This window comes from Gymnogyps californianus, chromosome 2 (genome assembly GCF_018139145.2).
Source record: "Gymnogyps californianus isolate 813 chromosome 2, ASM1813914v2, whole genome shotgun sequence".
Lineage (NCBI taxonomy): Eukaryota > Metazoa > Chordata > Aves > Accipitriformes > Cathartidae > Gymnogyps > Gymnogyps californianus.
Genome location: NC_059472.1, coordinates 116713653 through 116727632, shown reverse-complemented (window position 1 = coordinate 116727632; position 13980 = coordinate 116713653). Strand labels below are relative to the sequence as shown.

The window sequence follows — 13980 nt, the reverse complement described above, 5'->3', positions numbered from 1 at the left end:
TAATATAGCTAAATAGCAAGCAGTTTTATTCAATGCATTGTAAAAAAGCATTTTATATGTTTGTATTTATACATCTTGCACTAATACTGACCTTCAGCTTTTGGGAAACATGTTTTAGTAGCCTCTCAGCTATTTCTTACTGAACTGAAAGTTGCTGCTGTCTTATACGAGCTGTTCTGCTTTGTAAATCTTCTAGAACCACAGTGATATGAATAGTATAAGCAGTAAAAATAATAACATTTTAAAAATCTTATCAATCCTTTCGAGTAGGACATAATTTTACCACAGATTTTTAATAGGACATATGAAAATACGTTAGCAATGCTTTTGGTGCTTATTACGAAGACTTACTACTACAAACCGTGATGTGGGACAGTGAAGAGCTGTTTCCTCCTGTTAATGTGGTGTATTTGAGTAACAAGCACAGGCACTATCATTATGTGATAATTGGCCTAATAGCTAATATTCTTGTAATCATTTATGAAAAATATTGCACTAATGCTGGTTGGATTCCCTGTTTGCTCTGCTCTAGTCCATCTGCAATGCAGCAGGTAAAATTATTTACCTAGGTCAACAATTTCCAGGCCTTCCATAATCTCTCTCTCTCTCACATCTCATCTAAGTTCGTATTACCTCACCTCTATCTTCTCTTTAGCCTTCTCTGACCCCCACTTCTGCTCCTGCTTGCCATTTAGTTCATCTACAAGGTTCTTTTCTGTGCCACTAGCTATGCATGTGATGCCCTTCTTATTCTAGACCATTCTGCCAGCACCCTCTCCTCCAGCAAAAATCAGACATAGTCACCATCCTTATTTAGCTTGTGGCTGAAAGGCAACTTTGTTGTAATTACCACTATACACAAGTGTCTACCCCAAGTAAGTGTACTGACTGTATTGATTTAGACCTGTTTTCCCCCTTGTCCAGCCTCTCATTTCTTCATCGTGACCTGTATCACATCTGGAATTTAGACTGAAGATGTGTTTTTCTTACTTAGCATTGGAACAGCAGGAGGATGGTATATCGAGCATTCTTGTGAATGTGGCTCTACAAGCACAAAGATAAGCATGGCCCCTGCCCAGCTGAGTTTGCTATCAATGTATCTTCTGGTTCAGGTCCTCACCTATGAGAAATATAAAACTCAATTAAAACTGAGGAAAATAGGATTAATAGTTCCTCTAAATTTTGAAACAAAAGGTAAAGGAGTGTCAAATTTGAAGGAAATGGTAGGAATTCTTCCTCGTGCTTTTGATTATGGGCTGTTAGGGAGAAAATTCATTCATAGGTCAAGAATTTTACATTTTCTTCTAAATGGGCAGTAGGACTAGATGGGTTATTTAGATCCAATCAGAGCTTCTTCTGACATACCACTTGTTTTCTGCATTCCCTCATTTTGGCAACTGATGATAATCACTCCTGAAACTCATGGTCAAAAGATAACAGTGATAAATGATTTGGTCTTACCCTACGTCACCAAAAGATTATGTTAGGAGTATCAAAATGGCATTGGATCTGAGTGATTAAATGAAGCTTTAGGCAAGAGGACGATCAGATTTAATGAAGTGAACAATTAGGTCCCTTATCACTTCCTTTTGCTAATTTTTGATTTGTTTAGTATAGCATCTGTATGCCAATTAGTGCTATTGGTACAGGGCAACTCATGCTATGGATAAAGCAGCATGATCAAAATCTACAGAATAAAATACAGCAAATGCAGAATAAAATACAGCAAATGCAGAATAAAATCTTGCATGCATGAAATATCTGTATACAGAATTTGTGAACAGAAAGAAAGCATAAAACAGAACATCAGAGTTTAGTGAAAAGTTTTCTGTCTAAAAATTGTAGACAAAAAACATGAAGCATGCAGAAAAGCCAGTTTGCATATTGAAAGCAAATCTAACTTTTAGAAATGCTTTTGCAAAACTGCAGTGCTCTACATATACATAATGGTGGTTTAGGAAAAAGAGGAAGACTGGGGACATCTAATGATCTGTCTATACTAAAATTAAATATATCAGTGAACTTGGTAATGCTTAAATATGGCTAGAACTTGTTTATGCTGCTTTACTTCAAACATTTTAGGGAAAACCTGTTTTAAAGTGGTTCCCTTAGATACTATCATAAATTTGTTGAAGAAGGAAGTATGGTCTGTTGTTTAAAGCACAGGACTCTGAGTCAGAAGATGTAGATTATGCCCCCTGCACTGATAACTACTATGTGGCTTCCTGATCCCTATATTGGGAAATAGTACTTAACTAGTCAGAGGTAACAAGAAGACAAGTCATTACTGCTTATAATATTATAATTGTAATAATCAGAACCAAGCCTTCAGAGTACTGATGTATTAAGAAATCTGTGGGAAAGAAGCAAATCACCTGTACGTTTGAAGTTCTGGTAACTTGTTCTAAGACAAAGTGAAATTTCTGTGCTGTGTTGGTGGACGGTTTAGGAATGCAAAGTGTCAGTTGTTACATTTGTTAAGCAACAGCCATCTAAAGGTCACCATGGCTCCAAAGTAGAACTATGATCTCATAGCTGCAGTTTTTGCCCTTCCCTGTTCACACCCTTTCCGTGTTTACGACTGTTATGCTGGAAGGTATTGATGGCTTCCATCTTCCATATATAGACAGCCATGTATCTTGTAATGATGCTTAGGCTAACTATACCCCACAAGGTCTTGATGTTGGAAACAAAGGGAGGCAACTGCCCAGCTGACTATATCTTAAGACTGATCAGAATCTAAGCTTGTGAGGGTGGAGGTTTTCCCTGGGACAGGAAAGTGCAGTCAGTGCAAGGCTGACTCAGGCTAAGAGACCAAATGCTTGCAAGTGTATGTGGGCAGTAACACCTGGGAAAAAAAAAAGCAGTGAGGAACTCACATACCCAGATACGAGTAAGGCAGGACAGCTTACTTTCTGTATTCATTGTATGATAAAAATCCTTTTTTTTTAAAATGTAAAATTAAGTCAACTTCTATTTGGTTTTGATTGAGCTATGAGAAATTGAGCTGGGTGTTTACTCAGCACAGGGAGGCAGGAGTGCACCGAGGAACTGTTAACATATATATTCACTTTTTGTGAATACAGCCAAGGTTTGCAACAGAAGCAACCCGGCAAGGCTCTGAGCGCTAACCACTTGGGCCTCACCGAAGGTGACTGGAAGCAGCAGAATGAGGGCAACTCCATCGTCTCCTTCCCTAAGCCTGTGCGCAGCTGCTGTTGCCACAGCATCTGTGGATTGTATACAGGGATGGTTAATACTGGAGGAGCTGCCCCTCCCAGCGGCGACAGGAGCAGTTAAGACTGATTTCCCAGGCTTCACCCTTTTCCTCTTATGCCACCACTTTAGACGTTGATCAGATGACAATGAAGATAGGTCTACTTAGTATAGTACACTTTCAGTAGGAAGGGATCATCGGCTTTGCTTTACAGCAAAACTCGTGGTACAACATGAGACCAAACCCTTTTACATGATTTTAAAAGACTTTTACCACTCCTTTTTATGGTATCATCACCTCGGGGCTTATGCAATAAGAAAATAGCAGGCTTACAGCCTTAGCTGTCTGGAATAAGTGGCAGAATAAAGGGAGAAATGAGAAGATGGGTTGACTATTCCTTTTCGGTCTTCAGACAAGCCAGCCTTGCAGATTGCCTGTTTTGCCTATTTGAGCTATGCTGGGCTGAGTCAGCAGAAAGCAAGCGTGATGTGGATGACAGATCCGTAATTAGAGCAACTGTGCCTTTTACTGCCTATAGAGACACTTCAACATTTGCCACGGCTAAGTAACGTTTTACTTTATTTAAAATATCGACTCTTACGGTGGGTTGAGCATGGGGCCCTTTGCTCTCCTCTAACGCGTTACAAGCCTGACATCTCACTGACGTTCCAGAAGCCACTACTTTTACCGGCGTGTCACAGCTTATGTTACCGGCTAACAAAGTTTCCCTTACCACAGCTGAGCTCCGCGGTCACGTCTTTCGCTAAACAGCGCTTCTCCAGAGGCAGCACTCGAGCTCTCTGCCTGCCTCGGGCTCCAAACGCCCCCCGCCCCGCCCTGCCCTCCCCTCCTCCAGCACCCACCCGCGCCGCCGGGCCCGCTCCCCTCGGTGAAAACGCGCGGCTCCCACCGGCTGTGCCGACCCTTCAACACCCGGGGCGGGTTATTTGAGCAGCACGGTGCTCTCCCCCCCCCCGGCAGCCGTCCCGGAGCGCCGCGGCGGAGCCGGGTGCTCCCCTCAAGCCGCGACGGCACCTCCCCGAGGCAGCAACAGCCGCGCTGAGGCTGCGCGAGGGAAGCGGGGGGTGGGGACACCGCGCGGGGCGGGCGCGCGTGACGGCGCTGCGTTGGGTGCGCGCGACGATCCCGGAAGCGCGGGGGTACGGCCGCGGCTGGAGCAGGCGGTGAGGCAGCGGGCGGCGGGCCGGGGCCGCTCGGAGAGGCAAGGGAGCGCGAAGCGGCGGTGACGGCGGCGGCTGCCCGCCCCCCCGCGCCGCGGCCATGACGAACTTCATCTCGGTGCAGCTGAAGAAGGCCTCGGAGGTGGACTTGGCCAAGCCGCTGAGCAAGTTCATTCAGCAGAGCTACCCGGGCGGCGACGCCCAGGCCGAGCACTGTCGCGCCGCCGAGGAGCTCAGCAAGCTCCGCAAGAGCGCGCTCGGCCGCCCGCTCGACAAGCACGAGAGCGCGCTCGAGACCCTCCTCAGGTAGGGGCGGGAGGGCCGGGCCGGCGCAGGCCCCTCAGCGGCCTGCTGCGCCGGACTTAGTCCCCCCCTCTCCGCCATCCCTCCCCTCTCCTCCCGCTTCCGGCGGGGCGGGCGCGGACCTCCCCCTCCCCAGGTGCCCTGCGCGGCTGAGGGGCCCCGGTGGCAGCTCCGGGCCTAGGCCCGGGGCGCGGCGGAGCCGGACCCAGGTGCGGGCGGGCCCAGGTGTGGGCGGCCGGCGGGGGGCGGGGCGGGCGGTCCGTCGGGAGGAGGCGGCCGGGGCTGCCGGGCCGGCTCCGGCGGCTTGTGCGTTGCGTGCCCGCCTCCCCGCCGCGGGCCTGCATCTGGGGCAGGCGCCCCAGCGCTCGGGTGTCTTGCAGCATCCTGGGCTCCCCCACTCTCACCGGGCGGCTCGGGTGTTGGGCGTCGTGGGGTGTCGTATGATGACAGCGCAGGGCCGGCGGTGCGGCAGGCTCGCGGGGGAGGCATAGGGAGGAGGCCTTGTCCCGATCAACTTCCCCTTCCGAGTGTTTGTAAGGTGCCAGTCGCGGTTGGATCTAGGTGGAAATGACAGACTATTTTGCCTCTCAGAAGAGGGCAGGTGTGTCTTTTGTTTCAGCGTTACGTTTTGCTGTTACAGCTGACAGCTTTCTTTTCAGTTTGTTTTGGTTTTTTTTTTTTTTACTGTCATGTTTTCCTTCTGTTTTCTGTGTTTAGCAGCTTCTTAGTGTATTTGCAAAGTCACATCCTTATTTTCTACTTAACATGCTTAGTTTGCTACCAGAAAGTTTACTGGTGCCTCTGTTGTGCTGGAATTATCATAGATTAGATGAGCAAAACATTAATCTCTGCCTTCTGCCTGGTAAACTGCATAAAGCCTGCTTTAGGACTAACTGCTCCATCATCTACAAAAGCACTTGCTCTTTCCTATCTCTCTAGAACATTTATGGATTGCAGTATTGATTTACTGTGGTAATCGGGTTGTTCTGTTTCTTTATGTTGGAAATATTGTGAGCCCATTTATTTGTAGCTCATCTACTCACTGAGGTCGCTGTGATTCATTCACTACATTAATACTAAGTACATGCTTCTATTTGCAAAGCTGAGATCAGAGATTTGCAGTACCAGAATATGAGTTTTTACATAGTGGCAGCAAGGTTTTTTTGGGTGTTGGGTTTTTTTTGGTTGTTTTTTTTTTTAAAGAAGGAAAAAAGATAGAGGGATTTTCTAGTATAGGGAGAAATGATACTTGAAGACATGACACATTTCTGTAATATCATGAACAAGTGTAAATACATTTGATGTTCACTAGAATTTCTTATTTATAAACTTAAAAAAATGAAGAGGAATGGAAAAGAAACAAGTGACTTATCAAAAAGAAGTTAAGATTTGTAAAATGAGTTACTGGGTTTTTTTGAGCTTATCAATCCTTCACTGGGTGTTTGGGCTATAAAAGCTATGACTGTACTGATGATGGTTTACAGTATCTTTGTAGTTTCCTGTTCTATTCCTGTTTATTACTGTGTATGCTTTTGAAGGTACTGCTGTGTATGCCTTTTGAAGGTCAGGGAAATAACAAGCATCTATGAACTGGAGGAGGGACTCTGCTAGCCAAATTGAAAGGCATATTATTATCTTCCCTTGAATGCTGGAATTGAGCTTCTGTTTCTGATGGTGCCAATCAAGTTAGTCATTAGTTTCTATCTGAAATCCCTGTTTGGCCCAGCCACATCATATGACTTCATCCTATCTAACAGCTCTACACCGCCAAAAGAAGGCGGCCCTCTCTTCGGTTCTGGTCCTTCTCTTAGGCCATTTCTGGAAGGCAAAAGGTGTACATGCCTTTCTGACAGGTGAGCAACTTGAGTTAATTCAGTGGAAGGTCAGATGAACATCAGAGCTGGTGCAAAAGAGGATAAAAGTACTGAAAGCCTGAAAGCCAAGGGGCTGAGCGGGACCTTCCCCTTGTTAGTGTCAGCAGGTCATTAAATTAATTCAAGCCATAGTATGCAACTTCACCTCAGGTTTTCTCTCTAAATAATGAAGGGAAACCACTTGCAATTGCATAATTACCAGTTTTCCTTTTGAGTCAATTCCATGTGCAGTGATCTGTTCTCTCTGCTGTTGATCAGTGATCAGCAGATGACTTCAGCTGGCCCAGGTGCTGTTGCAGTAGTCAGCAGGTGTTGAATGTGGCTCTGCACCGGTGCCACCTTATGTGTGAACATGAAGTGATATCCCTGCCACACAGAAGCACCTCTCATAAAACACTTGAATTTTAAATTGTATCGTTTGAGAATATTTGTTTCCTTTACAGTGGAAGTGAGATAAGATGAAGGTCTGAATTAACTGTAAATTAGAGAAAATAAAACAATCAGATGCATGTTTTTCCTTATCTCTAACAAATTATGAGTGGTTTGTCCCTGTCTGACCACTTATATTCACTACAGTTGCTGGAAAATAAGTTTGTTCGTATTCTGTGAGAATGTTCTGTTAATATTCTGTAAGGCGCAGTTACTGTAAAAAGTCAGACTGTCTGCACACCCAGAAGTTTGAGGTATCCAGCTGAGCTTATGATTGAAAGAGCACAAGCATCTGAGTGCCTTGCATTTCCTCTGAAAATTCCCTTACCTCTCCAACTTACAGTGCTTGCCTGTTGCTATTTAAGAGTTGTATTCAGTCTTATGTTTAAGTAACAGTTTTAGCAAGATGTTTGTTAAAGTTGGAGTTTAAAACTGGTTTGTTAGTGAAGTAAGGTTGGAAGAGCTAATTACAATGTGGATACCCTTTGCATACATTTACTTCTTTGTGGCTTTTTATAGACCATAATACCTAGTAGAGCATTGTAGACCATTTAAGTGTTAAGAAATAAGGGCTTAATCTTCTGCTAATTAATCTAGGATTTGCCCACGGTTTTGTAATCTTTAGAAGCCTTGTTTTGCTGAGTACTTACAGAAGAATTTTTTCTTTATGGAAGAAATGAACTCAGTTGCAGCCCCATTTCCTAGGTAAACACTGACCAGTAAAGCTTTAAAAGTGCGCAGTGCGCTGTTGTTCGACTGATGAACTGAACGCAAATGCTTCTCTTGGAGAAGTATTTGAGATACACTGTGCCTCTTTTCACTGGGTAACTGAGAAAGACCTCAGCCTGCTTCCAAGCTTTCTTTGTTTTGTGAGAACCTGAGTGCTCTGAAGGTGACGTAGGTGAGCTTGGTACAGATGTTTCCCCTTAAATTCTGCCATAGCAGATTTGATTTAGTGGTGTTTTTGTTTTTTCTTCTGAGTATAATTATAGCTTCAAGGGGTCCTTGGTTCCTCTCTTAATATTAAAGATAGCCTGGACTTCATTTCCGTTTTCTGGAGGGATGGGGTGGTGGTGTGAATTTAATTGGTTTAATTTTGCTAACAACTCTTGCAGTTTTTTAAAAAAGAAGGGGGGTGGGTGGGTGGGAAGAGGGGGGGAGTACATGGTTTTATGTTGAATGGTCAAATTCTCTGAGGGATAAAAGTTTCAATTCTGGTTTCCAGCTGTGAGTTCACGACTCCAGTTCTTATCTAGAAGAGCGAAGGCAGATCTTGGTCTCTTATGTTCTTTTGAAGGAGATTTTTCTTTATGATTCTTTGAAGGAGGAACAGGATTTGAGGTTCTTAATGCAATACATATATTTTAATTAAATTCTAATTTAAACCTAGACTCCCAACTCATTTGACTGCTGTAACTAATTTTTACTAGCATTTAGGAGTGTGTAATGCCTGTTTTGGCGAAAGATTGCGGTGCTTCAAGAACTAGATCTGTGTTGCTGGCATCTGCCCTCCCTTTCATTGCTGTGGTTGGAACTCAGGCAGTTGATATGTTTGCATGGCTTTCTATAGTTCATTACTCTGGCACAGCCAAACACACAACGCTGATCTATGTTGCGTGGCAACTTCTGTTCTTTGTGTCTTGATAGTTAGATTACTGTAAATTTTGTTTTAAATAACACCTTTATGTTTACCCTCGTCCTTCAATGTGTAACTGACTTGTGCATCAGATGTCGCCTTTCCTTTGATATTTATTTTCTTTGTACTACTAGTTTTATGCTGTTCTGTGGTTAACATCTTCATTTACCATTTCTAGTGTATACATACCATTGTATATGTTTAGCTACTGCTAAGCGAAACTAAATGATTTTACATTTTTTCTGCAGAGTTTTAAAGAGCCCTTAAATCTTGAGTAGAATTTCAAGTTCTCTAATAAAAAGACATGACACCACATGCTCAAAATAGTAAAGAAAACAGTAACATAAGTTCTGAACTTGTTTAAAACCAACCAAACAAAAAGCCCTGTGTTGTTGATATTCATTGATGTTAAATGCAGCAATGTGCATATTTTGGGAGGAACATACACCTCCTTGGCTTACTTTCTTTTCCTTTGTGGTTCTGTTGACATACAAAGAATAGTCTGTTTACAAACAGCCAACACTCAGGCGCACCCGACTGCACAAGGACATTTAACAAGCTTTGCTTCTTGACTTTACCCTCATGGCAGATGAGGACAGGGTAATCGTGGAACGTGGGAAGACAACTTGGCTTTATTGGTGGCTTTTGGTTAACAAATTAAATTCAGGCAGGAGGAGACAGCATGGGAAGAAGTCTCGTTTTCTTTGTGGTACTACGTGAAAACGACTATGTTGAGACCAGCCGAAGGCAGTGAAGGAAGTACATTTAAATATATCAGTTGAAGTGATCTTCAGTGCTAGTATTGAACTAATTTTTGTACTGCTTTTGTTAATCTGTATTAGTGAAACCGATTAGGTTAGGAAATGGGAGGGGGGGAAGTGTGATGGTGTGATAAATCAGGCCGAACTTAAACCGATGAGAGAGCATCGACATGCAAAGCTGAATTTCTTTAACTACAAAAGGGATGCTGTTCTGTGCTTAAAAAAAATTGTGTTATTTAACTGTTGCTTCATTTCAAGTGGCATGTGCTTTCAAGGTATGACCATCAAATGAAAGATGAAGAAAACAGACAAATGAAAATCTTTTACAAAAAATAAATATACATTCTCTTAAAGCCAGTACCTTTCATGTGCTAGCTTCATAAATGTTGGAAGATATTCGTTACTGTACTATCACATAGTTTAAAATTATCAGACTCTGTTATTGCAAATATTTTAGTTCTTTCTGAAAAACACCTTTGATTTATAAAGTTAAGTCTCTCAATGGAGGTATATTTGAAATCTCACTTCCTAATGGCTGCTCTTGTACTAGCAACCTAAATGCTGAAGTATGGCAAGGTAGAATACAGATTCATAGATTTGTGTAGACAGAAAAATTGTCATTAGCTTTAAAATCCACATTAAGGTTTGTTTTTTGTGTTGGTTTGGTTTTTTTTTTTACTATACCTTTCACATAATTGGTAAGTTGTTAAAAGTAAAAATTAATCTTGATTAAACTGCTGTCACAGTAGACATATGCAGACTTTTTTTTTTTTTTTTAATTTTAAAACCTTAGGAGCAATTTCTTTCAACTCAGTTATTAGTGGACGTCCTGCTGGGTTACTGTTGTGGATTACTGTAGCTTCCGATATGGCTTAGTATATTGTGTCTTAAATTGCAGTGGCTCAGTTGAAGCCAGAAACCTGTAGTATTAAATACATTGGCAGATATAATTCACTGAAAAATATGCTAACACTATTTTTATTGTTGTACATGACTTTTAAAAATGCTTCTTGAATTTTTAAACAAACATTTATTGCCTGCAGAACATAGGCTTTGTACATCTGCTTCATGTCTAGCTCAATAGTGATTAATATTTAATAATGTAATGTAAGGAAACAGGAACAACGTTAACCCTGTTTCACAGACTGTGAAACTCATTACTACGAGGTATTTTGGATATTGGGAATATAAATTGTTAAAAAAAGAATTTGACCAATATAATGTTGGGTGAATGCCTACATGGCAAGTGCTACAGGAAGAGTATAGGAGACAGGCTTCACATGTTATGTGTTCTCAGCAGTTGACAGTTTAAAGGTTTTCTGTTCTGCATCCAGCCTGTCATGTTTAATTAGTGGTGCAGGTGTAGGGTACAACTCAGGAAAACTTTGAATTGCTTAACTGTTGCCTGGATAGATTGTGTGAGGGACTATGCTATACTTGCTATATTATCTTTCTGGCATTCTTTCCTAAACGTCTTCCACTGTGAGTAGACAAAATATTGGCACAGACAAACTTCTGGTTTTAATTCAGTGTGACTGCTACAATATATGCTAATGAAAACTAAGCTTACAACTAAAGAATTTTATCAAGGATTAGGCTCTCCAATTGATACTGTGCAAGGCAAATGGCATCTGTTTCAAAGACATTGAAGTTTAAACAGATGAGTCAGAAATTATAGGGGAGTGGGATATAATATTCAGATCAAGAGAGTGCAGTGTAGCTTGTTAATGTTATGTTAAATGCTGTACTTAATTTACTTTTGCGGCATGCCTTAGTGTCTAATGTACTCTTTGTCTTCCTGTATGTATACAGGGACTCCTTTGCACGACATTCTTTTCTAATCCACCCTCCATCAGAAAGTGGAATGGGTCAGCTTCGTCTGTGATACTCTTCTACTTCTGACTGAGATAAGGTTTCCACATTATCTGTGGACTACCTCCTATGGAACTTGTTCCACTACTGAAAAAATCCCTTTAGGCAGAATTTATGTCTGTCCTGCAAATCCTCCATAGTTACAAATGAGCTTCACAAGTTATTTGCGTGTGGGATTTTTGGGGCATTTTTTATGTGCCAGTGTAAGAAACAAAACTCTTAATTTGATTTATCTAATAGCTGTTTCTTCCTTTTTTTTTTTTTTGTAGATACTATGATCAGCTGTGTTCAATTGAACCAAAGTTTCCATTCTCTGAAAATCAGGTAAGAAGACTTATCAAACCATTGAACTGAATCATGGCACCTATGATGTATGACTTCCAAGCCTGTACCTAATCCACTAAACAGTACTTCTCTCGGGCAAGGCATTTAATCTCTTTGAGCCTTATTTTCCTAATCTCTGTTTATTTTCTAGTAGGTGTTCACATATAGTCTATACTGAAACTTCACCTCTAGTGGCCATAATTGCCTTTGTTTTACAGATTCAGAAATGTTTTGACTTAGACCGCAGTGACCACTAGCCAAGGTCAGAAAGAGTTGTGCTGTGCCGATTCCTCTTCAACTCTCGTTTTTCCAAGAAGTCTCTTTCACACTATGTTCTCAAGGCTTTTTAAAACACAGTTTCTATGGGAAAACCTTTAGTAACGGATGGAGTATGATCTTTGGTTTTTGAAGTAGAACAGATGTTTCATTCACAACAGCTAACAGAATAAGCCACTTGAGAGCTTACCACTTTATTCCTGCCTCTTCATCTACAAATGACGTAATTTTTATATAGAGATGGTGTTCATTAAGTTTTTTTTTTTCCTACTGTATTTCTTCAGAATCCTGTCTCTAAGAAGAAATTCAGCTTTACTCCTGCCTATTGAAGTCTTCCTCAGGTGGAGACTGGAATAGATCTTTAGGCCTCTGTATTTTGGTGGAAAAAGATGTAGGTTTTCTTTGGATGTGTTTACAAATAGGACAGAATTTACACTTCTTTCCTTATCAAATATTTAAATGGTAGTGTTATGATTAAAAGAAAAAGTTTCTTTCAGACTTACAGGTTGCAATTAAGGGAATAGTTTTAATGCAGTTCAAAATGATTTGAGTTTTGCGTGTAGCTGCGTTCACTTGTAGCCAAGAACTGCTCTTTGGTTTTTAGTGTGCAAGTGTTTTGATATGGTGATCTGCAAACCCTGAGAGATGGAAAACTGGAAAACTTTAAGAGCAAGTTCTGCAGATCTGTGAACTGTTCCATCAAAGGGAAGAAGTAGTCAGTGGAAGCAGCAGTGAACAGCTGGGGACCAGAACTTCCTGAACTAGCATTGCTGCTAGAGGAAAATACATTATCAAACAGTACTGTGCTCTTTCTGAAGTTATTCTCCCCAACCGCTTTAAAACAAGGAATTTTGCTATCTCTTCTGGTTTGATACCAGTTGCCTACAACTAGTTTGATCAGCTGAATAAGGAATCAAATTGTGGAACTTCAAAGCAGATTCTGTGAAGTATTTGCATTGTCTATGAAATAAATGCTGGAAGTGTAATATAAACCACACTGTTTTTACCTGCATTCTCTTTCCTGAGTGCATTTCCTGATAATGCTGCTATTGAATTCACTCATAGAAATGAGTTAATTTTGGTATTACAAAACAGCTCAAAATATGCTAGTAATTTGGAACAGTGGAAACTGCCTGGTTGGGTGGTTTCCTTTAACTGTGACTATACCAGACAGTCAGACTTCTTGGGAGAGGAATATCTTGATTTGGAAATAAATTTCTGTCACTCAGAGTATGAGCAGAGCTGAAAGATTATTTTGAGAATTTCTGTCTTGTCTGCTTGAAATGTTTTGAGCAAACTAATAGGAAGGAAAAAGGTAGAATAAAATTTTTTAAATAACTCTTGATGATTTCCTGAAAGTTCCAGAATGTTTGTAATGTTACAAGTGAATTACATGTTTTACGCAATTAGAATATAAAAGGATAAATATGTGAATTTGGGATATTTTCTGAAGGTTTCATATTTAATTTTAGAGATAAAGATATTTCTTTTTCACAACTTTCAGGTCTGTGTGACATTTACATGGAAAGATGCTTTTGATAAAGGATCACTTTTTGGAGGATCTGCCAAACTGGGTATGTGAGTGTACTGAAAGTGCAAGTATTAATGATATTATATTTTGAGAATATTTTTATATAGCTGAATTATTAATAGTCTTTCTAGTATTCTCAACATAGCTTTCAAATTAGTTCAACTATATTGGTAACAGATTAATCACTTCAACATTGGTAATGAATAAATAGGCACCATGCAAACAATTTCTATAAAATTGAGATTTAATATTAGTTTTCCAGAGACACAAATAGACGTGCAGTCTGATAACAGTTGTGCTGTCTGCTCCTCAGACTTTTTCTGGGAGCAACCTCAACTGACATGAGTCAAAATTGTTCAAGTTAATGTTAAGTTTCAGTAGTAGGTTTTTTGGTAATCCAGCTCTTACTATTCTAAATGAATAAAATTCTCATGAGATGTGCTTGTGAGTGAGTCCCTTCCAGAAGGCAGCAAGTGATGGTAGCTGGCTTCAGTAACCTAGTCCGATATCACATTTTGTTCAAGAGAATAGAAGGATCTCTCCATGTCCTGAAATGATTCTCCTATCACTTCTTCT

At 41.0% G+C, this 13980-nt stretch overlaps 1 protein-coding gene across 3 annotated transcripts in view; it reads left to right on the top strand.

Annotated features, from left to right (window-relative positions):
- Window positions 1–4419: 4419 nt before the first annotated feature.
- The window catches only part of PDCD6IP (programmed cell death 6 interacting protein), a 35210-nt gene continuing 25649 nt past the window's right edge, over window positions 4420–13980 (top strand). For all 3 annotated transcript variants that reach the window (XM_050890789.1, XM_050890787.1, XM_050890788.1), the window contains exons 1-3: window positions 4420–4704; window positions 11543–11597; window positions 13378–13447. In XM_050890789.1, the coding sequence (XP_050746746.1) occupies window positions 4499–4704; window positions 11543–11597; window positions 13378–13447 (331 nt within the window). In that variant the 5' untranslated portion in view covers window positions 4420–4498. The remainder of the gene's footprint in view (window positions 4705–11542; window positions 11598–13377; window positions 13448–13980) is intronic.